At 52.9% G+C, this 27,620-nt stretch overlaps 1 protein-coding gene across 2 annotated transcripts; it reads right to left on the bottom strand.

Moving 5' to 3' along the window:
• Window positions 1–355: 355 nt before the first annotated feature.
• On the bottom strand, window positions 356–27,620 carry TMEM72 (transmembrane protein 72). 2 transcript variants are annotated; one of them, XM_026481584.4, is made up of 5 exons: window positions 27,291–27,620; window positions 9,745–9,811; window positions 5,801–5,872; window positions 4,130–4,269; window positions 356–2,753 (listed from the first exon to the last, which is right to left on the bottom strand). In XM_026481584.4, the coding sequence occupies exons 1-5, from the start codon at window positions 27,592–27,594 to the stop codon at window positions 2,275–2,277; spliced, it is 1,062 nt and encodes a 353-aa protein (XP_026337369.3). In that variant the 5' UTR covers window positions 27,595–27,620; the 3' UTR covers window positions 356–2,274. The 2 variants fall into 2 exon arrangements, with proteins under 2 accessions (XP_026337369.3, XP_057164456.1); XM_057308473.1 differs by lacking the exon at window positions 9,745–9,811 and having other exon boundaries at window positions 27,291–27,361.

Genomic DNA, 27,620 nt, shown 5'->3' with positions numbered 1-27,620 from the left:
AGAGTGTCTTCGGCCGAGGATCAAATGGGGACACGTGGTGCTCACCTGCTGATCAGGACGTGCCACTTTCCTGTCTGCTCTACCGACAGAGGTGAGGGCTCCAGGCTGTTTAATGATCCCATCCCAGCTTTGCTGTGGCCGTTGTTGGCAGCAATAGCATGTTTGAGAGCTTTACTTTGTAAGCTGGGGAAGATCATAACTGTCCGAGCCTCTAATGCAAAGCCAGCAAACTCTTGCTTAACTGATGATGGGTACCCGGAAGCCCGATGTCTCAGGAGGGCAGGCACATCGTATCACCTGGAACTCCCAACGTGCGCCTTCCCTCTAAGACCCATCCCAAACAACGCTCTACTCCTCAGGTTGACAGAAATGTTTATTAAACAGCTCTGATAATACACTTCGGTATTTGCTTCTTGTGACCTGGTCAGCCGTCTCCACTCTGCTGGCTTGGGTTCTGAGAACAGAATGGAAATGTTGGGTTCCCCAGAAACCTGCCATGCCTGTGCCCATCACAGTCCCCTTCTGCATGTGACAGGTGCAGGGCCCCTGGCTCCTCTCCACGTGGGCTCCTTCTGTGCACAGGGGGCCCGCCTGGGACGCCTGGCCCATTAGGAATTGGGTGCGTTCCCGTCTACCAACACCCACATCTGTTCTCCACTCTCCCCTGACGGTGGGCCCTCGGACTCTGAAGCTCTTCCTTGGTGACGGTTCACCAGCTCCACAGCTTCTGTCATCGACTGCTCATGCGGACATATTTATTTATTTGTTCTCACTTGGTTTTACAGGAGAACTGGGTTATCATGGAAAGAGGGCTGCTCATTTGGGATACCTGTTGGATTTGGGCCCCAGACTGATCATCTGGGGGGGGGTCCTGAGTCCCACACATTTGCAAAGTAACTCCTAGGGGATGTTGAAAAGTGTACAAGAATGAACACATTTCTTCTCTAGACCTTAAAGCATGTGCTCTAAGGTTGCTCTGCGGAACCTGGGTGCTTGCACACACACACACACACACACACACACACTCTCTCACACACGCACACACACACACACGCACAGGCACACACAATGCACCCCCACACACTGGGAAACAATAAAACTGTCCCTTCAGATTGCCTGTTCATTGAGATTGCCTATGAAGAATCACTTGTCTGCTCTTCCTTGCAACTATCCCATGGACCAGAGGACACTTTTTAGAAACAAATACCATTTTGCAAATCTTTGAAGGAATATCTGATTGAAATTTCTTTGCTCTTTGTGGGTTAACTGTCACTTCCCTAGCCAAGCTAGCTGCCTGCCCACTTTCCTCCTATCCCTCCTCTTTCCCTCCTCTTCCCTCCCTTACATTTAAAACAAATGCATATGTATCACCTATTCTGCCACTGGGCTGCTGAGCATGGCCGAGCTGCCTCTCTGTGCTGTGTGTCTGGGGAGCACCGCCTCCCTGGTCCCCGCCCCCACCCCGCACACTGTAGGCGCTGTGTGCTGGGACCCACGCTGTTGGATCCTTGTCGTCTTCCAAGATCTTTTGGTTGACATCATCTGCTTGGAATCTCGGGAAAGTTCATGTGGTGGGGATGCGGGAAGTCCTCAGCGATGCTTCTGGAATGAGCCTGGCTTTCCCCGCAGTAAACACAGAGCGGCATTGTTTCCTGAAGGGCTCCGTAACTCCGGCTGCCCAGCGCCAGCCCCAGAGCACGCAGAGAATGCGGCCCATGGCTCCTGCTGCTCCCGGCCTGAGGGCTCGCTGCCTCGCCTTCCCGACAAGGGGAGCAATCTCACCTGGGGGGGCGGGATCTAGGGCTACCTTCAACACCTGCCTCGGAGATGCTCAAGGAGCCAACACATCCTTGGGCCTTCGGAGCTGGATTGCTGCATCAGAGATGGATGGACCATGAGTCCTTGCTGAGGGCTGGGCCCTCGTGTCAGGAGCAAGAGAAGCCCATTGGCTTCCGGGCTGAAGCAACCTTATGTGAAATGGGACTGATGGTCTCTTGGGGAGAGTGCAAGGATTTCCCCGCTCCGTGTCCAGGAAGGAGGAACGTCTGCCGGCTTGAGGCAGCATGAGCTCCACCTGTGCCTTCCTCAAGGCGTCTGCAGGATCTCGATGGCCCAGCAGCCTAGCTACCATGGGGATGTCTGGTCACCCCTTGAAGCCCTAGCCCGCGAAGCCCCCATGCTCCCTGGAGTGGCCTCAGATATCAGGAAACTCCAGGCAGGGCCGTCAATCTCTGCAGACCCTTTTCTGAGTGTCCCCCAGGCTGGAACAAGGCATCAGAATAGGTGGGTGTCTGTGAGAGCAGACAGGAAGATAGGGGCTGGTGGGGGAGGGATGATGGGGGTGGTGTCAGAGGTGGTCTCCTCTGGCTCGCTGTCCCCGTCATCCGCGTCTTCGGTGAGAGACGGGATGATTCTGACCATACTGTCTTCAAAGTGCACCTGCTTCTTCTTGACCAGCGAGTCGGCTGGCTCAAGAGTCAGCCCCGTCAGGGTGTCTGGGCCCTGGGGGGCACTGGGCTTCTTGGTCCCCTTCAGGATGCTTTTCATGTGGATGAAGAGGGAGCCAGTGCCCTCCTTGAAGGCCCCGTGGAAGGTGTAGGTTTGCTCGGTGTCCCCGGAGCCGGTGGTGCTCACGGCACTGCTGGAGGGGTCCGTGTACTGCTCTGGGGGAGCCGGCACCTCGGGCTCGGCTTTGCTCTTCTTCCGCTTGCTCAGCAGGAAGTAGGCCAGGGCAGTGATGATGAGCATGGAGCCTGGAAGGGATGCGGGAGGTCAGGATGCTGGGCATGTGCTGGGGAAGAGCCAGAGGCTGTCTGAGCCCGCTCTTCCAAAGGGCAACTGTGGCACGCTCAGGCCCTCTGGGCTCCAGCCGGCACATCGAATCATACACCCACTTCAGATTCAGGGGACAGGCCTGGTGTGTGGCTGAGGGATGTCAGTGGGGCCAGTGCTATGCTGGGTCTCACCCTGCTTGGCAACACGACGACCCTGGGCCTGAGTCCCCCTGCCTATTGACAGCCGACCCTGGTCCGTCTGCCTGGCCTCTCATCACCATGCTTGGCCGCCCTGTTAGGACCGCGTGCTGGGGGGCACCTGCCATAGCTGCAGTGGACCTGCACCCTGTTTTGGATACTGGGCTCCAACTGCTGAACTGGGCTTCCTTCCCTTCCCAGAAGTGGGTAGATGCTCCTTCCGCAGCCTCCCCAGTAAACATGGAGGAAAGTGTAAATCCTACTGGGTGGGGTTGGCCTAGCATGGGTCCCCCTCTTGGGTGCACCCCCCCCCCCCCAGTCTCCAGGCCAGAGGTCCCTCTGTCTCAGGCTGAGACTGCTGCTCTGGGTCTCCTGCCAGGAGACACACTCTATCCAGAGGAAGCCTCTGGGCGTCTCTCGCTCTCCAAGGAGTGGGAGGCTGTGGCTCACTCTGGCCTCGGCAATGCTGAATCCTCCCGAGTGCACCAAGGGCCATACGGAGTGGCCCTGAGATGCTACGACAGGCACATTTAAAGAAACCACCGGAAGGAAGAGGAGGCTCTGCCTTTCCACTTTGTCTCCCTGCGCGGTCTGCTTTTGGCATTTTCGGCGGCTCATGAGGAGGGACACAGCTAGGGAGCGGGGAAGAGGAGGGTTCTAGCAGAAGAGGTCATGGGCAAAACCGAGGGGTGGGAGCTCTGAGTCCTGGCTTCCTGCCGACTAGCACAGTCTGCGAGTTGGAGGGGAAGATGAGGAGGCTTTGAGGGTCTGCCAGGGGTCCCACCATGGCATGCCTTCCAAACCAGGCTGAGGAGTTTGGACCTGAATGGGTAGGCACAGGGGAGACATGGAAGGGTTTGGATGGAGAAGTGACCATCTCACACCCTCTGAAGGCTCAGACCACACGTAGGCATTGGAGGAAAGTCTCTGTGTGCAGCCACTAGACCTACATGACGGGACATTCCTGCCACTTGATCAGCATGACAGATGCCTGACTCTTCCTTGTCCCCATGATCTAGGCCAGAGAAGTCCATGGGGCCAGTGGGGGCCCTGGAGCCAGTGTCACCGAGGCCTGCGAGAGGGGGATTCAGCCCTTCCTGCTCAGAGCCCACCTGTGGTGGGGGCTCCCTGCCTCCACTGACTCCTGGAGCTCCTACCTGGGATGGTCACATGCCAGACCAGGACAGGGTGGAGAAAGCAGGCCACAGACAGCAGCATGTAGGCCAGGAACTTCTGGAAGCAGCCCAACCAGCGGGCTTTCTCCCTTGCTCTGTAGGCCAGGGACTGTTGTCGACATCTGCCAGGAGGAAGTCCAGGATTAGCAGGAAACAGGAAACAACCCAGAAAAGCCCCAGAACATGGAAAGCTATTGGAGTCTGGGATCGGGTCCTGCTGTGCCCATTTCTACTTAGTGGCCTCTGGCTAAACTCTCCCCAGGGGCTGGACTCCTCATTATGGGTTCCACAGTTAGGGGTCTTGCCTGAATCTTTCTAGAGGGCCCTCAATTTTTCTGAAAGGCGGCCTGGCCCTGTCTCTCTGTCAAGGGTGATGGGAGCTGAATGACACCAGGATTCAGCAAAGTTGGGGGAAGGAGAATAGGAGACTCAGGAGCCTGTTGGGAGGTCCCTAGGGGAGTGGAGAAGGAAACAGCTGGGACAGCTGTGTAGACTGTGCACTGTGCAAGCTGAAGGCCACCTGAGTGAACAGGCCGGAATCCAGCGCCACCTTGCTCACAGAGCCCGGCCTAGGCATGAGATGTTAGCAGTCCAGACGGGCTTCTTTTTAAACCGGCTCGTGGGGACCCCACAGGGGCCTGGCGGAGGCCTGATGCCGAGCGGGTTTCCTCAGCGGTGTTGCCTCTGGGTTTCAAAGGAGGAAAGGGCTTGCCTTTAGGTTCATCTCCTTCATCCTCTGCGTTGGTCTGGAGCAGGTCTGTGCAGGCTAGTTTGGGACAGTGGCGGGGGCTAGAGGATGATGCTGGTCCGGAGCACAGCCCTCCTTCCGCACACCATAGCCATGGCTCATTGGTGCCCTCTGGTGGACACTGTTTTGTGGCGGACCCTGGCTGGGAGAGGAGGGAGTCCAGAGCCGGGTGAAATGCCCCTTTGGATTCAGGGCTCCTTCCTCCCCTGTCCCAGAGAAGTTGCAAAAATCCCTTGGCAGTGCCACTCATCAGAAAGGAGGAAGCCTGTTGCCTCAGGGCTGGTGACCTTGGGAGGCAGCTGATGGCCTTGCAAGGCCCCGGAACAGCTGGATTTGAGGCCTGGCTCGTTCTCTGACTACCTAGAGACGCAACTGTTGAGGTTCTGAGAGCTGTGTTCCAGGGACAGCCCTTGGCCACACTGATGACAGCTTCTGTGAACGGTGCACTGCCGGACAGCAAGTATGAGCCTCCGTGGCTTCCCAAGATCCTTGCAGCCCCTGACTTGTGCCTGGGTCCTAGCAGGAAGAAGAGCCAGTTCTCAAATCTAGCTCGGCTTACTCCACGACCATCTGGCCTTCCGCAGGGTCCTCGCCTCTCCATGGGTGCCTTGGATGGCGGGTGCTGCTACGGGCTGTTCTTGGAGGTGGGGATGGACTCTGCTGGGGCTTCTGGGTGGAAACGGGCCCTGTGCATATGCTTCACTCACTCCCCCGGTTGGGAGCAGAGAAAGGGGATCATTGGGCCTGCAGGACTGAGCCCATGTCTGGGCAGGGGCTGGCTGCACGGTGGGGGGGAAGCTATCCGCAGTACTTCATGTCACCTGGGCTGTGGCCTCACGGGTGGAGGGATCTGGGGGTGTCTGGGGCCACGAGGTGGTAGAAGGGCTGCTCTGGAGGCTACTTACCGGAAGCAGATGGCCAGCAGCTGAGCCACAAAGTAGGCCCCTTCACACACGGAGAGGACAGCACCTACAAACCTGTGGTGGAGACAGGGAAGGGAGGTCTGGTGCCATCGGATCGGCCCTTCGCTCTCCCAGAGCCTGCTTTCTCACAGCATCTGGGGCTCCTGGCCATCTCCAGCCAGCAGACTGACCAGGAGTTTCCTGGCCTGATGCTGCCACCCAGCCAGCATCTGCCGGGAGCTGCGTCCAGGCCAGGGCTATGCTGGGTGGGCCTCAGTGGAGGGGTGCGAGCCGGGGCCCAGAGATGGGTGATGGAGTATAGGCCAGCAGGGGAGGCTGCCTTGACCCCGGTCCCTGTGTGACCACTGACAGTCACATCCTTCTAGCTACTCGTCACACTAGCATAACAGCCACTGCCGGCGGTGTGAACCTAAAGGCTGGATCTCTTCCAGACTCCTTTCCTTCTCCCTTTTGCCACTGTCCAAACAGTCTGAGTTTGGGCACTGCCTCCTGCCCTCCCCTCTCCCTCTCCTGCTCCTCCGCTCTGTCCCCACGGGCTGCCCTTAGGGCTCCTTCTGCCACCGTAGTCTTCCCAGTCCAGATTGCTTCAAAAGCTCCTCACGTTCCAAGTGTGGTCCAGGGAACTTGCAACCAGAATCTTCTGGGAAATATGTGAAATCATAGATTCCTGAGCCAGCCTCAGACTTCACATATCAGAATCTTCGGGAATGGAACTTACGTGTTTTATTGGAGGGTCTTACCGGCCTATAAAATTGAAATTTCTTAGCATGCCTTTAAAGCCTTACATGAACATTCATAGTCCTCTGACTACACAGGAAACTACCAGGTGCCACAGGGCCTTTGCCCAAGCTAGCCCCTCTTGGAAGGACTCCTCTTTCCTCCTTTTGTCTGTCTTGGGACCTCTTGCTTCTCCCTGTTTTACTGTGTGACCTGGGCTACCACTCTGTAGATTCACTTTGTCAGTTCCCTCCCTAATTCTTCCCCGCAGCCCAGGCCCACTCTGGGAATAGCTGATTGTGAAGTGCCCCATGGACATCCCTGGAGTGAATGAATGAGTGAAAGGAAGTGCTACCTCCCAGGGGAAGGTGGCTTGGGGCCACAGTTTCCTCAGGGACCTGGGTCTTGCCCCCACTACTGAACGGCTGTGTGCCTAGAGGCAAGGGGCTGGACCTTTCTGTGCTTCCGCGCCCTTGTCTGTAAACCGACAGTAATGACAGTGCTTCAACAATAAAATTGTTATACGGACTGAATGAGCTGATATTTGTAAAGCCCTTCAAACGTGGCACAGAGTGTTCACTATATAAATATTGTTATATTGTTAGTTATTATCATTTTTCTGTCTCTCTCCATGAGCATTTAGTACTTAAGCCCTACTTTCTCCTACTCTCCCTGTCTCCCAGTATCTCCCTAGCCCCTACTCCTCAGCTTTTAAATTGAATAACCAACATTTATATAACGGGCCATGTGCCAAGCGTGTTCTAAGGGCTTTACCGATATCAATTCGTTTAGCCCTTCTAACAATTTTATAATTGAAGCACTGTAATAACCCTCAGCCTACGGCTAAGAGCATCGGGGCACAGCAGACCAGTAGCGAGGGCAAGATTTGAGCGCAGCCCTCAGACTCCAGAGCCTGTGCTCCTAGCAAGCACCCCAGCGCGTGTGCTTTGTAAAACAAGCGTCATTGGCTTTTTCTACATCTCGGGATGGGGGACAAGGAGGAAACTGAGGCTTGGGCAGCAGAGTGACTGGCCAGGTGTCCTGTCTGCTGCCATAGAGGCTGTGTTTCTTGAGGTCAGGAAGGTCTGGTCACTCAGGCGGGGCAGCGAATCCACGCCGAGAGCCCTGCCGTGGTAGCAGGATCCCACAAACCAAGGCCTCTTCCCCGGGGTGCCACACCAGCCACGCAGACCCTTCAGCCAATGGTGTGGCTGCTGTTTGTGGGTGAGTGTGAGGAAGGCAGTGAGGGGCCTCACGGGAAGGAAGGAGAAAGATGCGAGAGGAAGCTGGTGTGCAGAGAAGTGGAGCAGAACAAGGAGAAAGCCAATGATAGCTCAGTGCCTACGGGAGCCTGCTCTGGGCCTCGGCCAGTGCCAGGTCCCAGGGACCCAGGGGAGGGAGTGACAGTGTCACAGCGGTGTGCTACCATCGACCAAGGCTCTGAGTGTGAGGGTACACAGAGGCAGGAGTCTGAGATCTGTAGGGGAGACTGCCTGTGTGCAGGGAGGGCGGCAGAGGGGAGGAGAAGGGGGGTGGGGTGTTGCCATGGTCCCTGAGGAGTGAGTGGGGGTGAGTGCAGGGGGGATGGGCCAGCGGGCAGTGGCTCCCATCCCCTGGGGCTGTGGAGCAGAGCTCGGTGGAGAACACAAACTAGCTCACAGCGAGGGGCGGGGGGACCTGAGGCTGGAAATAATATCTTCTAGAACTGGGCCACAGAGTGACCAGAGGGGCATGGTGTCTCCTAGGGACAGGCACAGAGCAGGCAGGAAGGGGCAGGGCTCTGGGCAGAATGCAGTTTGCATTAACTGGCTATGGAGCTGACCTGTTACAGTTGGACTCTTACTTGAAGTGACGTTTGTGGATAATCTAGGCAGAGAGAGAGGGGGAGAGGAGGAAGGCCAGGCTGGCTTCTGGATTCCGGGGACACAGTGTGCGGTGGCCAGGGACAGGCTCAGTAAGACATGCAGGGAGTTGGAGCGAAGAGAAGTCACTTGCAGGCAGCGGGGCTCCGGGCTCAGGGCAGGCTTCCCAGGGCAGAATGCCAGGAAGGAATATCGGGCTTTGGGAACGTCGAGCTTAGGGGGTCGGGTAAGTCACCCTGGGGGGCTCAACGGGGTGAGCAAGAGCTCGGAGGTGAGGTGATGTAGGTGAGTGTGAGAAAGAGTCCGAAGCTCCAGAGGTGTAAATTGAGTGACAAGAAATGAAACGGAGACCAGGAGATGGCAGAGGAGTATGGCCTGGAGGCAGTGGCAGTGGCTGAAGCTTCTGGAACGGCCCTCCGTTTCTAGGTGGCTAATTTCGTGGCACAGTGGAAATAGGCTAAAGATGGTTGGGAGACGGTGGGTGTGATTTATGTAGCAAATTGAAGAGCTGCCCTGAGCAGTGAGGCAGGGAGGAGGGTGGACGTGGACGGGGAGGAGGCAGCCTGGTGATCCCCACAGGCCAAAGCACAGGGGTACCTCATCCCTCAGGATGGGGCTGCTGAGAAGCCGCTTGGTCAGAGCTGGCGGGGACCCCAGGCCGTCCTCCCTCTTCAGGCCACCACTGCACAGTGACGTCCTTCCTGCCGGCAGGCATCTGTGGAGGTGGCTGGCAGGCAAGAGAGGGCAGAGGCTAGGGAACTAAACAGACCCAGGCCTGAGTCTGGGCCCTGCTGCCCGTGTTTGTTGACACGGGCTGGGCTGCTTACTCCCTCTGAATCTTCTACTCTGAAAAATTAGGACAGTATGCCCTTCTCCGGTGCTGTCAGAGCTAAAGGACACAACCTAAATAAAACGTTTTTCTGTGCTTGGCATGCAGAAGGCTCAAATATATAGTCTTTGGAGCTGATTCTGCTCTCTCTAAAACAAGCTCAGTTCATGTTTGCTGAACAAAGAGATGATTGAAAAGATGGATGGGTGGGTAGATGGCTGGCTGGATAGTTGGTGGCTGGCTGGCTGGCTGAGTGGATGGATGGATGGATGGATGGATGGATGGATGGCTGGGAGGATGGGTGTGCAGGTGGATGGCTGGAAGGATAATTGTTTGATTTATGGGGTGATCTGACCAAAACCCTGCTCAAACCAGAGAATATCCTAGAAGCCCCCTCTACTTCGTCCACCTGTGGGATGAGATGGAGTTAGGGGGAAGGGGTGGGGGCTGCGCTGTGTTAGTCGACAGACTCAGAGCAGAGCAGGCAGGCAGGGAAGGGCACATGCACACATACTCACAGCAAATAGAAAGCCAGGCTTTTGAACTGCCCCTGGAGGAAGGTCTCAGTGCCCACGCCGATCAACACTAAGAGGGGAAGAGGAGAGGGGAGATTGGGCCCGGGTGCTCCAACCACATGGTGGCCCTGTGGGTGGTTCCCTGGCTGCGGAGTGAGCCTTCTCCCCCCGGGACTGAGAGCCAGGGTAGGCTCTTCTCCACGTGGCACGGGGATTGCTGGCTGGGAAAGTACAAGCAAGCAGGGAGCCTTCTGGATCGGTCTCTGGAAACCAGAAGGGTTTCAGGCAGAACCCCAGAGGTCTTTAATGCCAGCCCCCAGAGCACAGATGCCTTCCCTTCTCTGCCCACATTGGTCGTGCCACCACGCCTCATGCCCCCAGAGACAGCTGATGCTCACAGGCCACCAGCCCCTCTGCTCCACAGCTGTCCTCCACGTGTCATGGCCTCAAGGGGCCTCACTGTCCTGCAGGCCATAGCCGTATGTGCCGTGTGTCTGGGTTCAGTGCTTGGCTGTGGGCGGGACCTCCCCAACCCCTGTTCCCTTGCCCAGATCACTGTTCTAGCTGTTTCTGTGACTGTGTGTTCACTTGCTGGTTTGGTGGCTGTATCACACCCTCCTGGCTCCTTGCTTTGGACCCAGTGCTGGTTAAGCCCCTGAGGGTTTGCTCCGGCACAAGAAGCTGATCAGCCTCGTTCCTCCTCTCACCGCTTCTTGGCAGTTGGTGTTTGTGCTCAAGAGCCTGACCTTCCCTTTGTCCAGGCTGAACGTTGTCTTGGACCCAGCTTTCCAGACTTGCTGGCTCCGGGCTGTCTCCTCACAGGGATTCCCTGATCTCCCTGCTTCGCTCAATGAGCTGTGGCTCAGACCCCATCCGCTCACGGATGGAAACATTCCATAGACAGCACTGAGGTGTCCTGAAACCTTCCTCCAGGGCCACATGGCCCACTCACCAGAATTCTTTCTGGTCCTGATTACACTGCATGCATCCTACATTTCTCTCTGGGCTCAGGTGACACACCCTGGTATGGGCCAAAGTGTGGCTTCACCTTGTCTCCCTCCCAGAAAATCAAAGTTGGCAGGATTAGGCTGTCGTAGTTGGCTGCCTGTGTGTGGCTCTTCGTCTGTGCTGTCTGGGAGACTGCCTCCCTGGGTCTGACGACTCCTCTCCTCCCTGGCAGAGACCCTGGGTAAACTTCCCTCCCCGGTGTCCGGAGCCCTTTGTCCACTGTGGAAATGCTGCCTCCTGAGAAGCACTGGGCCACCAGCGCCTACCCCTCACGTCTGGGGGACTGGATTGTGGAAGTACTTCAGGGAGAAGGGCACGGAGCGTTTCAATCTAGGAAGGGAAGCGAGGTGCCTAAGTATGCTTGGTGAGGGAGGGTTCCAGCACTCCCCTGGGCTTGGTCTAGAGCCGTGGAGGACACTGCCTCTGCCTTCTCCAGGTTCTAGATGGTCACTGGCTTGTACCAGGCGAGGGGCTGGGAGCGTTGGGCAGCCACACACACTTCCAGAGCGTCGGCATAAGCTACGGAGCACTAATGCTTTCTACGCAATGGTCACGCTTGTCCTGGTCCCTGTCCTCTCGCAGCCCGAGACACAGGGAGATCTGTCCTTCCTACTTTACCAGGAGGAAAGCCAGGCTCAGGCAGTCACCTTGTGTAGTTCTTCCAAGGACACATCAGAGAGTAAAGGACCTGCAGACCGAACTTGAGACTCTGGCTCCAGGTGGCAGACAGTTTCCTGGTTCCCGCTGTCTATCAGTGTGTGTGCGTGTGTGTGCGTGTGATGTGTACCTGTGTGCGGTGTGTGTGTGCACTGCAGGCAAATGCCATCTATTTAGTTTTCAATGTGTATCCTGTCCTGTTCTTGGCATTTAGCATTTATTAACTTTTTAAATCATCACGACAGTCCTAAGTGAAAGTATTCTGTTATCCTCATTTTACAGAAGGGAAACTGAGGCACAGAGCGTGTAGGCAAAACCAACCTACCAACCTGGGTCATTCCAGCATTTCAGTCTCACATCTGCTAGTTAATAGCTGAGTCCCTCAGTCTTTCTGAGCCTCAGATTCCGCCTTATCCCTCTTGCACATAATGGTTAGAAGGATTTAATTAGCTGACTGAGGCCAAGCACCTCACAGGTACTAAGTCCCTTGCTCCCCTTCCCTGGGCAATCTTTGGAGATTTGCCTGGCCTTGCAGTGAGTGACCAGCAGGTGGCAGGAAAGGGTCTTGGGAACTCAGCCCTTTTCCCTGATTTGTTTGGCGTGTGGAGAGTTATTCCGGTGCCTTTTGATGGGAACAAAAGGTCTATAGTCAAAGGGGCATTCTAGGAATGCCATAGTGGCAGCCCTGGTTTGCAGTTAAAAAAACAAATCGATGAAACAGCTGAGAAGAGAGAGAGGTGAGTTGGAACCCCTTTTTGTGTGTTCTGACCTTGGCAACCACGGGTAAGTGCTTTGCACGGAAGGGGGCAATGAGCAGTCCTCGGGCAGAGGCGGGAGGGTGGCTCTTTAAATACCAGCCCCCGCAGCATGGCCAGGGGGGGCCTCGAGTGTTGGGGAGACTGAGCCACGAGTTCAGATTGCCGTTCAGAAAGCGACCTGACCTCGGGGCTACAGGTGAGAGGCTTTGGTGATACTTGGCTGAGATGAAGCGGCAGACAGGAGGTGGTGACCGAGGGGCAGGGCCACGCTCTGGGTGCCCCAGGCCGCCCCCTCTCCCAGCACACTGGTAGCCACTGCTGGTCCTGGCTTCTGAGGGTGTGCCCGGGCGACCGTGTTCACCTGCTTAATACAAGGCTGCTGTAGGCACAGGAGCTCAGGACAACAGGGCTGGTTCTGCCCGGGGAGGGCACACAGGTAGGCTCCCCAGGCACAGAGAACGGCCTGTCTTGTCATTGAGGCCTGGTTTTTGTTTTTTTCAGGGTAGTGCAAGGCGGAAGCGTGGGACCAGAAGGCGTCGGGGTTTGGAAGCCCCCGGGTGTGCCAGCCCAGCGGCCTCTCGAGGAAGTCCCAGCACGTGCCACACACTGCACTAGCCCCCCCCCCAAACCCCCTGCACGCATCCCTCAAGGTGGGAATCATCAACCCCATGTTATTTATGGAAACATCCCAGCAAGGCTCCTGGGGTGCAGCCCTGTGCCCACAGCGTGCTGGCGGGAAAGGGCAGAGGGCAGCCAGAAGCAGGGCTGATTCCCAGGGGCTCCAAGAAGCAGAAGAAGGACTCTGGTGGAAATGGTGATGGTGGGGAGGACATTTACTGGGGGGCTCATGTGTATGGGGGGTGTCACATGGATGAGACCCTTGTTGCTATGGGCAGTGGACCACTGTGTCCCCCAAGCCCAGCTGTGAATGGGTTTTTGTAACGTCTGCCACAGAAGGAGTCAGGAAACGACCTGCCTCAGGGACCGGCCTGGTGCCTAAGCTGCGGGGGTGTGGTGACCACCCGCCCGAGGCCTCTGGCGAGGGGCCTGCCACCTGAGCAGAGTTCTCTTCTGCATGTCAGAAGTAGCCACAGCCGAATCTCCGTGCCCAGGGCAGTTCCACCCAGCAACCCCAGAGTTGTTCTGGTAAGCCAGGGTCCAAAGTCCCCAGCGGTCAGCCTGCGCCCTCGTTTATGGCACATTTGGTGCGCCAGGCCGATGGTCGTGGACCCAGGAAATGAAGAGCTGTGGAGGGTGGGAAAAGGCCCCAGCACCCTGCGACCCGGCCGAGGGCAGGCTCCATTCCGTCTGGGAGCTGAGGACAGCCCTGCAGAGAGGGAAGGCCCCGTGGGGCCAGGAGCACGGAGCAGCATGAATGAGAGTCCGGAGCAGCTGTGGCCGTGGTTCTGTGGGCTTCTCTGTACAGTTCCTGAAACCGGGTAAGGTCACAGGTTCTGCCCTGGGGCAGTGACAGTGTGGCTTCCTGGGCCCACACCCTCAAGTCTTTTTGCACCTTGCAACTTCCTTCTATCCCTCCAAGGGAGCCAAGTCCACTGAGAAAGCTGTGCCCTGTGGTGCTGGGGGAAAGCCCTGTTCCCACAGTTTGGGTGCAGACAAGTACCCTGGGCATTAGACCTGCTTCTGCAAGAACTTACTCTCCTCCCTAGCCCTTATCTCCCCAAAGGCCTCCTGGGCTTCTGAACGTCACACCAGTTGCAATGACTAAGGAAAGGGAGCCAGGAATGGTCTCCTCGTGAAGATATTCCTGCTGATCCCTGGGGCAGCACCACTCCCAGAGACCAGACCTGGTAAACCACTTGCTGGGCTCTCTGGCAGAAAATGGGAATCGACCCCCATGTACTTAACACTGTTAGGTGAGGGAGACACCCCTAATTATAGCAATGCAATTTGGGGTTTCTTTGTTACAATAGGATGCATTAGATGGAAGCCACCCACAAAATCTTTGCAATTCCTCTCATCAAGAGGTGGAGTCTAATTCCCCTCCCCTTGAACATGGGCTGGACTTAGCGACTTGCTTGCCCCGTAGAATGATATAGACTTACACTGCTGATTCGCAAAGAGCTTCCGCCCAGCCCTCTTCCAATGCTTGTTCTGGGGGCAGCCACCCCCCACGTAAGAAGTCTGAGGCTCCTGACCACCATGTGCGAGGAAGCCCTAGTGAGCCATGTAGAGAATGCTAGAGAAAAAGAGAGAAAAAGAGAGAGAGAGAGAGATGCACAGCCATCCCCCGCTGGCTCAGCCCTCTCCACCAGGCATAGACGTGTTCAGTGAGGAAGTTTCTAGACGACATCCCAGCCCCAGCACGTACGAAGTGGAGAAGAATCAATGAGCTAAACCAGCAGTCAGAAGCAAAGCTCCAGACGTTCGGCCCTAGATGAGCCTTTGCAGCCACCCCACCTGAGCTCCCAGCCCTCATGCCGCTGAGATGAGCGTCTCCACTGTTCTCTGCCTGAGCTCCTGAGCCACAACATTTCAATCATAATAAAATTGATGTAGCCTGAAGTCACTAAGGTTTGCAGTGGTTTTATTATGCGGCCACAGATAATTGGAAAAGCAGCTTATCCTATTCTCTTAACTACCTGGGATTTTTGGCCCCGAGTCCCCGTGTCTGGTCTGGTCTGTATATTGACTCTCAGCAGGGAGCCTGCCCCCAAGGCCCCTTGGGCCTCTGGCCCTTCTCACTGGTCCCCAGCTTGGTTGTCAGAAAGCCAGCTTGCGGGCTCCTAGGTCCTGCAGCACCTCTCCCCCTGCTCAAATTCAGGCACAGCCTGGGAGACGCAGTCCCCCAGGAGTGGGGTGGTGTCTGGGGACTGCTTTTGGGCTGTAGAATCCTGTTGGTGGTATGATATCTTGGGATTTCATGCAGGATCAGTGAGGCTCTGCCTCATAAAGCAGCTTCCTTCCACAGAGTCATGTCACAAAGATTCCCAGCGGAAAAGTAAGGAAAGCAAAACTTGAGACTCCCTACCGCAGGAGAAATTTGTGAACCGAATCCAGTACTCACCCCAGACAGCCGCCGCGGTCATTGCCGTGGAAGCTCTCAGCCTGCTGTTCTCACTGACCTGTGCTGGGGACAAGCTGGCTTGGGAAGGACCAGAGTTCCACGTGACATAGATACAGGACTCCAAGATGCTTTGAGTGAGGGTCTGAATTTTCCTAAATGTTTTTTCAGGGGGCTAGTTTCCAGAACTGGGGTATTTCAGAAGCCAGGAAACAAGCATGAGGTGCGGCCTTGAAGTGGAAGAAGGAGCGGTAGGTGAGAAACGGGCCTGGTATGCGAGAAGAGGTTCGGTCATCCTGTGTCCTGCGTGTCCGTCTCCCCAGGACTGCATGGGTAGACTGCCTGCTGTCTCAGAGGCCTCCTGTCGACCCCATGGATGAGAATGGGTACAGTCCTGGCTTTGTGGAATTGGGGACCTAGGAACTCGGCCCCGTTTCCAGAGTTAGGCAGGGCCGTCTGTAAGACACAGAGACGTTATGGCATCCGGCAGAGCCAGGACGAGGGACAGGTGAGCAGGGCACCTGGGCATAATATTTAAAGAGGCGCTTACTCTAAGTTCAAGAAGGTGCTTATCGTAAATTTAGGGAGGCACACCCCAAATTTAAAGAGGCGCTCAACCTCCACGTAAGGAGGCGTTCACTCCCAGGGCCACGGAGGGGGCATCACTGGCTCCCTTGTGATCACAAGAATGAGTGCCTCCAGCCCTGGCCTCTGGCGGTGTTCGTGGCCCAGGGTTTGGGAGCCTCTAAGCTACTTGTGGGATCTGGCCTGTACTCTTGGCCTCCTTCCTCCTGACCAGGTAGCCTGGCTGGCAGCTCTGACATCCGCCTTCACAGGGCTCTAGTTCCGCGTGACCTGGGCAACCCGTATCAACAATTCTCTCCAACAAATGACCCTGAGGCCTTTTCACAGAGCTGGGCATGAAGATAGGAGCTGACAGTTTGACGGTGGAAACAAAAGTCAGACATGTTCCCAGAATCAGGGCTTCATTATAATCTACTCTCCGTAAGAAGGAAATTGCCCGCGAGAACAGGCTAGGTTCCTAGATGTGTTGGACTTTGTGGTGCAGGTGGGAGGGGTGCCCGGCAGAGCTCAACGTAACCACCTTTATACCACCATTAAGCTGCCCATTGACTGCTTCCGTCTGGCCCTGTTATCTGTCCCCTGGGGTCCTGTGACTCCTCGACCCAGCCGAACAGAACCACAGTAGGAACCCAGCCCAGTGCTGTCCGCCCCACCCTTCTGTCTTACCCCTCCTGCACACCCCCCGGGGGCTGCTTCCTTGGCACCAGTTAGAGCCCACTCTTCCTCCACAAGCATTTATGGACAAGCCTGGCCTCCTCCCCTTGTCCCCTTCCCTCCCGTCGCTGCCCCTTGTGTCTGGGCCGAGGCCCAGCATTTTCTTCTCCCAGGGGCCTGGGCTTTCTTTGTGTAGCTTTCCGGAGTGTTTTGTTCTCGTTCAGATTAGCAGGGATCAGACGTGTGGGACCGAGACCCCACGGCGCACTGCCTTCTCCCGGGCATCCCGAAGCTCCAGTCTCAGAGTGCAGGGGGGAGCTGTGAGGGTGCCGCGCTGTGGCAGGGAGAGCACGGGGCTGCATCAGGGAAGCTGGGTCCTGACTCCTCCAGCAAATCATCACTCTCTCCTCTGCTTCCTCTTCCGGAAAATGCAGATAATAAAAGCATGCATAAATGGTCGTGAACATTCAGTCTTAGTAAATGATAGAGTGTTGTGCAAATGTAGATGGTGGCTAATAGAATTATCAGGAGAGGAGGGTTGTTCCTGCCTGAGAGAGGCAAGTGCTCTCAAGGGGAAGAGAGGCTTTATTCTCATCCTTTCCTTCCATTAATACACATCTTTATGGTGGCTAAAGAGCTCTTCTCAATACACCGATGGCTGTTCATTGATTTTCCTGTCTTAGGTCCCTTCTGCAGGCCTGGCCGGGGTTTAGTAGTCCAAAGCCCCATGCACTTCAGCAACTCTTGCGTCATGTCCTCTGTGCACCTGCTGGGGAGGCCAAGGGCTTAGGGCCAGTGTGCTCACGAGGATGTGGCCTGTCCGTGGTGCTGACTGCTGAGGGGCTATCCTGGCGGCCTCTGGCCTTGGGCTGCTTTTGTCCCAGGACTGACCTCAAGGTTGGCTGTAGGTTGTCTGTTCTGACTCCATAGCTGGGTTGAGTTTTGATATCTGTCTTACATTCAGTGCAGTGCCCTGGGGGCCACAGAGGTCACTAAAGGTCACATTACCTGGTTTTCCATGCCAGACAGTGCTCTTGGCTCTGGATGCCCGGGAGGAAGGATGAGAATGTCATGTTCATCATTGCTGAGGGCAGCCTCATAGCTCACCCTGTTATAATTACTGTTCCTCTTCATCTTCAAGTCTGGTGTGTCTCCTACTGGTCTTAAGGTCTGTAAGGACATGTCAGGTAAGGACGGTCCAGCTGATGACAATGGCTGGGGATGGTTTACGTGCCGAAACCGTCATGGCTGATTGTAGAGGTAAAAGCTAGATTTGCACCATTTCTAAGAACATGAAGATGTTGGAGGCAGTTGCTAAGAACCCATTGAGAAAAGAAGGTAGTAGCTGTAGGCTTCTTAACTCAGGAGAAGCTGTGGCAGAGTCTAAGCCTGGCAGGGAGGTTTACCTATCTGTTGAGAGGAGTTCAGTGGATACATAGGAGCCAGGTTTCAGAGACACTGTGAGAAAGGACCAAGATTTTACAGTGGAAAATTCTAGATATTCAAGTAGAAGAGATTTTAGAGTATAGCGTGGCACTCAGTACGCCTCACACCTCTCCCAAGCCTGTGTGGGGAGAGTTTCCTGAAGGCAAGAGAGTGCACCAGTTTGGATTCTCTAAACTTGATTCTCTAAACAGGAGTTATAGACCAAAGTTGACCAGCTAGGAGGTCTACTTTGTTTGGCCTTCTAGAAGGCCTGGTGGTAGATAGCAATAATGCTCCTGTCTGTGTCCACACTGGATGTTACATGACTTTGCAGTCCTCCACACTAAAGTGAAGTCTGTTCCCCTCCGCCCCCGCCCATGAACCTGAGCTCAGCAATGTGACTTGCTTTGGGCAAGAGGATGTTACCAGGCCTCACGCAAGTGGAGATACGAAATGGGTTCGTGAACCGGGCCTGCTGTCTCCTGCCTCTGCCATTATCATGCACATCTACCTGAGCCAACCTGCCAGAACATGAGGAACATAGGAAGCAGAATGGCCCTTGTTTCCTTGTAATATCACCTTCCTCCCCTTCTGTCCACCCCCAGACAACCACTGATCTGCTTTCGGTCACTAGAGATTAGTTTGAATCTTCTAGAAGTTTATAAAAGTGGAATCATATGGTAGGTACTCATTTTTGGCTGTTGACTTTCACTCACTATAATTATTTTGACATTTGTCCACGGGGTAGCATGTATCCGTAGTTAGGCCTTTCTATTGCTAAGAAGTCTGGATAGGCCTTGGTTAGTTTATAACTCATCTGTTGAGGGGCATGTGGGTTTTCTCTAGCTTCTGGCTATTACAAATAAAGATGCTATGCACATTCACGTACAATTTTTGTGTGGACATTTGTTTTCTTTCCTCTTGGGTACAAAGAGCTGGGAGAGGAATGGTTGGATCATATGGTAGGCATGTGATTAATGTTTTAAGAAACTGCCAAATCATTCCCAAAGCGAGTGCACCATTTTACATCAGCATCAGTGGGTCTGAGAGTTCCCCCTCCTCGCCAACACGCAGCACTCGGTGTGCGGGGTCTCTTTATTTTAAGCCATTCTAACTATATGTAGTAGAATTTCGTTTTACTTTTGATTCGCATTTCCTGGATGACTGATGAAGTGGAACACCTTGTCACGGGCTTATTTGCCATCATATCTCTTTGTTAACTTGATTTCTCATTCCCTTCACATCGTATTTCAAAAAGTGAAGTTTTTAATTTTGATGGCATGCAATTTATCCATTTGTTCTTTTATGGATTGAACTTTTGATATTGTAAATAAGAACTATCTGCCTAACTCATTACACAAGTTATCATTACTTTTAGATAACAGGATAAACCTGTTTGTAGTTTTAGGAGCGTGCCTGGGTGGCTCAGTCCGTTAAGTGTCCGACTCTTGATGTAGGCTCGGGTCATGATCTCAGGGTCGTGGGATTGAGCCCCGTGTTGGGCTCAGGCTCTGCACAGAATCTCCTTGTCCCTCTCCCTCTGCTCTTCCTCCCACTCCGTGTCGCTTTCTTTCTCTGTCTCTCTCTCTCTCTCTCTCTCTCAAATAAATAAATAAAATCTTTAGGAAAAAAAAATAAAAGTTTTGTGGTTTTAGGTTTCACATTTAGGTCTATAATCCGTTTTAGTCTTTTTTGTGTGTGGTACAAGGTATAAATGGACATTCATTTTTTGGCAAATGGATATTGTTCAGTACCATTTGTTGAAAGAGTTATTCTTTCTACACCAAATCGTCTCTGTACTTTTTTCAAAAGTCCGTTGTTTATGTATGTGTAGGTCTATTTCTGGACTCTATTCTGTTCCATTAATCTATTTGTCTTTCACTGTGTCAATACTGTATTGTCTTAATTTCTGTGGCTTATAATAGGTGTAAAATCAGGTAGTGTTAATGTCCTTGATCTTTGATTATAAAATTGTTTTGGTTGTATTAGGATCTTTGCTTTTCCATGTCAATTTTGGCAACAGCCTTCAAGTGTTAGAAAAAACTCTGTTGGGATTTTGACTGGGATTGCATTTAGACCATACAGCAGTTTTGGGAAGAATTGACGTCTGAACAATGTTGAGGCTTCTGACTCATGAGAAGGATGTATTTCTCCATTTATTTAGGCCTTTTGACTATGTCTCAGCATTTTTTTTTTTTTTTTTTTTTTTTTTTTAGTTTCCAGTTTACAGGTTTTTATTTACACTTTTGGGGTCAGGTTTATCCCCAAGTACTTCATATTTTTGATGCTTTTATAAATTACACTTAAACTGTCTCATTTTGTAGTTTTTTGTGGCTGGTATGTAGAAATATGATTGGTGTTGTATATGGATTTTGTCTTCTGCAACTTACTAAACCCTTTATTAGTTCTAGTAGCTTTTCTGGTAGCTTCCATCAGATTTTCCATAGATGACCATGTCATCTGTGAATAGCAGGTTTTTCTTCTTCCTTGCTGATCTGTATGCATTTTATTTTTTTCTCTTGCCTTATTGTACTGGTTAGAATCTTTAATACAACGTTGGCTAGAAATGGTGAGAGTGGACACCCTTGTCTTGTTACTAATTTAGGAGAAGGACATTTGATCTTTTACTTGTAAGTAGCTGTAGGGTTTTTTGGTAAATGTTTTTTATAAGCTGAGAAAATTTTCTTCTCTTTCCAGTTTGATGATAGTTTTTGTCATGAAACGATGTTGAATTTTGTCAAATGCCTTCTCTGTACCCATTTTCATAAGAACATAAGGTTTTCTTTTGTAGTTTGTTAACGTGGTCAATCACATTAATTGATTTTCAAATATTAGAGCAACCTTACTGTTTCCCTTGTTTAGGATATACTATCCCCTTGACGTTTATTTTTTTGATTTGCTAAAACATTATTCGGACTTGTACATCTGGGTTTTGAGGGATATATGTCTGTAATTTCCTTATGATGCTTTTATCTGGTCTTGGTATTAGAGCAACGTTAGTTCTACAGAATGAGTTGAAAAGTATCCCTTCCTTTTCAGACTTCAGGAAGGGTCGTGTAGCCTAGATGGTATGCCAATATGCTACTTGGTGATGATATCATTTACACAGCCCTGCAGGGTTCACTAAGACTATTGAAGATATTGCCTCTACCACAGAGTAGCATCTTTCTTGTAAGGAACTACAGGGGAAATTTCTTCTAAGTCTTGATTTCAAGTCGAAGTATTTGCCCAAGGTATTTTCCTCTTATTCTTTCTCACGTTCAAAAAAGAATGCATCTGCCCACCCTTCCACACGACAGCTTTCCTGGTGCCAGAAATAATGACCATACCTCCAGATATGTCCATCCATGCCATATAAGCCATGCTTCTTCATCGGACCTTCTCCTGGCCTCTGTAATCTAGGAAGGTTCAGGGGGAGCCCACGGAAGTCTCTCTCTCCTCAGCATCTGCCACTTGTATTTAAGGACAATCCTTTTTGATAATAGCCCTCTTCAGATGGTTGTTCAGAACTAAGGACAATTTTAAGAGAATTGTCAGCCCATAAAAACAAACAAACAACAAACAAAAAATGAGGCTACCATCTTCCTTCTGATTTGGTCACTGCATGTAGTATAGAAATAACCAAATCCTGTGGGCTGATCCTAATGACCCAACCTCAAAATGTGAAGGAAAATGTTACTCAGGAAAAGACTTCATGTTCTAACTCTTTCCTCACTTTGCAGCTTCAAGGGTCATAGATTGCCTGGTTCCTTTCCTCTGGTCTTCCTTCTTTTTCCATCCTTCAGGAAGAGCCCATCACTCATGCTATGTGGTCCCTGGGCTCTCCACATTCCTCTAAAAATTCACCAGCACTGACTGAGAATCTACGTGCCAGGCAGTTTGCTGCTTTAGTCACTGTTTCGTTCAATGCTCACAACCCCAGAAGGTAGATACGCTCATTATCCCCATTTCACAGGTGAAAAAACTGATGTTTAAAGTGGTTAGGTAACATGCCTAAGGTCACACACCTAGTAATTAGTAGAGAAGGACACAAATTCACCCCTCAAACTCCACACTGCAGTGCTTCATGCTAGGATGTGTATTTTTGGCTTGTTTCCTTAGTCAGACCATGTGATTCTTAAGGGTAGGGGCCACAGTATCCTAATCTATGTGCCTACATTGTACAAAGTGGGAACTCAGCAAATGTTTGCTGAATAAATGAGACCTAAATGGAGTTACAGATTCTTTGTTCTAAATCTAAGGAAGACACGGGCATAAGGAAGTAAAGAAAAAATGTTTGAACCAAATCATATGATCTTTCAGTGGTAGAAGAGTGGAACAGAAACAGGGATATTTCATTTACTCATCAGGACAATCAGATCAGAAAAGAAAAACATTCAACATCCATTTGGAAGATCTGAAAACAATGTGGTCTTGCTTAGGTAATAAATCCGCTTGTGGACATGTTGAAGTGCATGAAGCTTCCTTAGATGGCAGGAGATGGCCACGGGGATACACATTTAAGAAGGATGGAAACTAGCCTGGAGAGCCCAAGATGGCTGTCTTAGAAGCATTAGTTTTTTATTTTTATTTTTATTTCTGAAGGCTTTGATGGGGTAAGGTCAAACTATGCATTTGCTGTACTCTTTAAAAAATAATGAGAACATCTGGGTTTAAATGCTTCTTTTGTCTTAGGCTATATTAATAAGCCAAATCTCCATTTTGAACTGAGTGTTGGCAAAGAATGGGGCTGTTGGGAATGTGGCTCTGTCCTTTATGTAGAGAAGAGGTTAATGGGTCAAAAACCTGGAACAAAACAAAACGCCTAAGTGATTCCAGGTTGATCTAAAATCGTTGATTTGTGAGAAAGAGCACATTAGCCTGACAAGCGGGGCTCATTCAAAATGGCCTTGCCTCGGTGCCAGCCCATTTCCTTGTTGGCTGTGTGGTGCCCTTCTCTTTGGAGCAGTGTGCTGACAGCCCCCGGATGTGCCACCGCATCACTGCCCTGGGAGTGGGCAGACCGGACCGCCAATACCAGACCTGCTGTCTCCTGGCTGTGCGACCCGCACCAAGCTCCTTGAACATTCTGAGCTTCAGTCTCCTCATTGGTGAAATAGGCCTGAGATCAGCGTTTGGCCCCCATAGACACTGGTGGGGCTTTAGCGAGGCCATGACTTTATCTTACTGTTGCTGTCAGTTATGCATCTCTGGACTCATAGATGGAAGGTCCTGCTGTGATAGTTCCCTCTGGAAATGTGAGCAGATCTGTCTGTCCTCTGATGAGGTCCAGGAGTGGATTTGGCTGGATGGTTATGGTAGTGCCAGTGAAAGTCTGCACGGCAATTATTCAGAGAGAGCAAATGAGCAACCGGATCAAATGTCGGAGTCTTTAGATTTAGGAAGTGTTCGGTCATGCTTACTGTGCTTCGGTGTAACTGTGCCCACCTTCACCATGACCCCGCCTGCCTGAGCCGTGTATGGTACGGCCTCAGACAAGCCTCTCTCGTACCCTCTGTGTGTTTTGTATCCTGCATCTTGGGGTTGCCGAGCCATAGAAAGACGTGCCTTTTAGCCTGATTTAGGTGGAGGACACACTGGTTAAGAGAAAGGTCTCAGGAATAGACCCTCATCAGTTAGAATTTGCCTCTTTGCTTCCTGGTTGTGGGACCCTGAGCAAGGTGTGTCTCCAAGCTTCAGTCCCCCCCCACGTACAGTGGGGGTGACGATGGGCATGATGATGCTTCAAAGGCTAGTTATGAGGGTGAAAGGAAATACCACATTTAAAACATGTAGCACAGAGCTTGGTTCACGGTAAATCCTCAAGCAATGTTTATTATCAGCTATGACCCCAGGGTAGAGCTGGAAGAGTGAAGAAAGCCCTCAAGCGCTGGCAGTGAGAAGCCCCGATTTGAGCCTCCTTGTTCTGAGGAAAGCTGCGGGGGTCTCCACAAAGGGCTGACACGGTGGGCTCTTTCCATTCTCTTCCCCACAGACGTGGGGCCGGGGCTGCGGAGTGGTGAGGAAGCACATGGAGATTCTCCCTCAGGGATTAAGAGGATTGCAGAAGGTCAAAGGGAAGCCAATCCTGCTCTCCAAGAGCAGGGATGCGGACCGGTCCTGTGGGACAGAGAAGGGGCACCCTGCCCCTCTGTGCTCCCATCTCGGTAAAACGCACTTCCCAGCTTCCCTTTCCTGATGGTTGGTTTGTAATGACAATAAATCACGGGGCCGAGCATCCTCTGGGGCCTGAGTCTCTCAGGATGTCATGGCCCTGCCTTTCTGTGGACAGAGTGAGAACCTGCTTTGAGGGTTGGACAAGTGGGTGCCTGGCATCTGTATGGGGAGGTGTGGAGCACTCACAGTCTGCGTGCAGTTCCTCAGTTGGGTTTGCTTCTTTGGGTGACGCCTGGAGCCACATCTCAGCAGGAGAGACATCAGTGGTCACACACATACGCACGTGCGCACGCACACACACACACACACAATTTCAGCTGGTACTTTCCATGCCTATAAGAATCACCTGATAATTTCACACACACACACACACACACACACACACACACACACACACACACACACACACACAGAGCCTTCCAAGCCAGGGAGGTAATGCAAATGAGTGAAGCTAGCCAACTGTAAGACACATGTTGGGGAGAAGCTCTGTGATGACCTGGAAACCTTATAAGTGGCTCAAAGTCATTAAGAAAAGTCTCATAGGAGAGAATTTTCTAATTTTAGAAACATTTCAGCTGGGTGCTGTCTGCTTGTGGCCTGCCTTCCCCTGTTTGGCAGTGGCAATGCTTGGTCAGTGCCCACTGGTGGTGTGGGGCTGGGCATGGGGTGGGGCAGCAATGGCCCGTGGGACCCCTGGACATCCTGATGAAGCTTTATTCTGAGTGGCTGGGAGGAGAAGACGAGATGAACTTAGCCAGCCAGGCCACCACCACTGGGCCTTGCCATTCTGGTGGGGCCTCCTGGGGTCTGGCACCCTTGGAATCTCTAGAAGCCCGAGATCCCATCTACAGAGAACGGGATCCAGGGAAGAGGCTGCTGGACTGGCAGCTGCCTGGTCTCTGCAGGTGACATTCTGAGCAGCCTTGGGCCACATGCTTTTCCTAGCTTCTGGAGGACCTACATTTCTTCTCATAGAAGGACCGGGGGCTACTTTAGGTCTCCTGGGCTTTCTGCAAAGTGACAGCCCTTGTCTCAAGTCTTATTTCCTTTCTAGTAGCAGTGCTACTGTAAATGGGGCCTGGACTTCTCAACAGAGATTTCAACAACAAGAGGCTTAGGGAATAAGGAATTTGCAAATCCTAAACACTGGAAATAGGCCAGGAGTTTAGTGACGCTGGAAGAAACTTGAGATTTGCCCAAGAGCACCAAAGCCCCTCTCTCTAGCTTCCCACTTGCTCCCAGCACTCTAGAAAGCTCCAACAAGATTATTGGAAAGCCTGGCCATTAAAAGGCATCTCATGGCCTATTTTTAGCCTGGATCCTATATCAAAACCAAGTGGAAGGCCCATCTTCCGCATTAACAGCGGCCCTCCGCACAGAGATAAGAGTTGTGGTTAAGAGGAACAGCGTGTGTGTGTGTGTGCGCGCGCGTGTATGGCTGCAGACCCTTCCACTGGCTGAGATAAATCAGACATTTAAACTGTCTCTTGCTAGGCTATTAGAAAAATAGATATATCTGAAACCGGCTTCCTGACAGGAGGCAGGCCTCAGCTCTGGGCAGGATGCAGCAGGGGGAACCATCACCAAGTTATCTGACAGCTGGGAAGGGTACATCTTACCGATCTGGAAACCAAGGCTTAGAGGAGAGCAGGGTGGGCTCAAGATCAACAGGGGTGAACCAGGACTTGAACCCCAGACACAGGAACCCTATTTAGGTTTACCGTCCTCTCCCCAGCGTGGGAAGCTGTATGCCTTCACAGTCATTCCCTTACATGTAGGTGACAAGTTGGTTCCGGCGGAGGCTGGAATGGGCTCCCCCACCAGCCCGTTTACTCGGGGCCCTCAGCAGAGCAATTTCAGACCCTTCCTGGTGTCCACTGGGTAGAGTTTCCTACTCTGGGAAGCAGGGAGTTCCTTGGTCAGAGTCCTGGTCTTTTTAAGAGTTGAGGCACCTGGGCTCCGGACCGCCTGTCCCTCTGATCTGCAGTGTGACCTTGGGCAAGGTCGCTGTCCCTATTTGGGCTCAAGTGCTCCATCTTGCAACAGGAGGAGTATCATTAGACCTTCTTCAACAGTTAACTTCCTGTGCTGAGGACCTAGACTCTAGAAGAGCCTGCCGGCCAGCCTCCCCACCAAGCTCTGAACCGGGTCATGCGGGTTTCCCCCAAGAGGTGCATGCCCTCAGTTCCACTGAGCTCTGCTCAGTTCGTGCATCCTTGACCCTCCAAAATACCAGGCTAGCAGGTCCTGATCGGAAAGTGCTATCCTAGAGGGGCCGGGTGGCTCTCCCAAGGTCACATATCAGCAAATGACAGGGCAGGGGCTGGAAGAAGCATGGCTGAAGTCTGAGCTGGGGGACACTTCCTATTTGCCAAGACTCATACTGGATTTTGTCCAGTGGCAAGGAAGGACTTGGCGATCGATGTGTGTCTCTTCCTTGTTCCCAAGGGACAGTGGAGCCTAGAGCTGAGAGCTCAGAATCCTGCCTTCTCACTTCCTGCACACAGACTCTGACCATGCGGGGGACCTGGGGGTCTACAAGTTGGGAGTCTGCATTGGGGAGGGGAGCAGGCAGAACTCAGGATCATGGCTGCTCTGGCTCTGCTCTGAGAGTCGAGCTGCCCTGTGATCAGGCTGGGTGAGGGTGAGGAGTCCAGCATAGGGAACCGTTTCGACCCCAGACCCACGGTGTGTTCCTATAGTCAGACCACAGAGAGGGGGCCTGGGTTGCTACAGGACTCTCTGTTAATGGGGTTAGAGTGGCCAAGGGAAGCCCAGGATCTCCACATCCAGTGCTAGAGCTCGGCCTGTCCCTTGGGACAGGGAATTCCCTTTCCATGAGATGGAGCTGTGGTTCGAGTACCACATGATGGGCTCTGTTGCCCATCTTCATAACTACACAGCGAGGCACCCGATTCTCACATTTGCCGGGTCTTTCATGCCTTCAGCGTCAGCTCTCACCTCCACCTCACAATAGCCCTCAAGGAGGAAAGGCAGACCCTCTCTACTCATTTGCCAGATGAGGACGCTGAGGGCTCCCAAGGTCACATGGGTGGTGGCTCGCCAGGTGCACATTCAGCACCAGGCCCCCTCACCCAGGCTCAGCCCACTGCACCTGCCGCTGCCCTGCAGAGCAGTGTTTCTGGAGGCACTGGGAAGAAAAGTGAGGGCAGATGTGGCCGGATGTGTCCATCTGTCCCCAGCCGGCTGGCTCCCACCCCTTGAGCAGCCTTGTCTGCCGTGCCCAGGGCATAGGGGACCGCAGCTGGGAGGCGGGGTCTTACCTGCCGCAGTGGTGATGCCCAGGAGCCGGCAGGTGTATTCCAGACCAGTCCAGAACATTTGCAGCTTCATGGTGCCAGGGTTGAGGGCAGGGTCCCAGTAGGGTAGGCAGCAGAGGCTCCGGCCTGAGATGCTCCTGGATGCCCGTGTGCAGGGGGAGGCTGTGGCTGTCGGCTCTGGGCCCCCGTGCCCTGGGGCCCTGCCTTCCAAACCAGTCTTGGCCACCACAGCCTGGCTGAGGTGTGAATAGGGCTCACCTTCCCGGCTCTGCTGCCTGTGCCCTTGCCAGACGCTTAGCTTAATCATTACCTTGGAAGAATGCCCCTGCCGCT

Source organism: Ursus arctos, unplaced genomic scaffold (genome assembly GCF_023065955.2).
Source record: "Ursus arctos isolate Adak ecotype North America unplaced genomic scaffold, UrsArc2.0 scaffold_7, whole genome shotgun sequence".
Taxonomy (NCBI): domain Eukaryota; kingdom Metazoa; phylum Chordata; class Mammalia; order Carnivora; family Ursidae; genus Ursus; species Ursus arctos.
Note: the sequence above shows the minus strand (reverse complement) of the source record. Positions and strands in the feature narration are given on the sequence as shown.

Bases quoted from the DNA above. Each gene is read 5' to 3' on its own strand.
- TMEM72 (XM_026481584.4), bottom strand. From the start codon at position 27,594: ATGATTAAGCTAAGCGTCTGGCAAGGGCACAGGCAGCAGAGCCGGGAA. The intron at 4,270-5,800 runs GTAAGTAGCCTC...TCCTCCTGGCAG, and splicing joins CTGCTGGCCATCTGCTTCCG to ATGTCGACAACAGTCCCTGG. The intron at 2,754-4,129 runs GTAGGAGCTCCA...CATCCCTTCCAG, and splicing joins CTGGCATGTGACCATCCCAG to GCTCCATGCTCATCATCACT.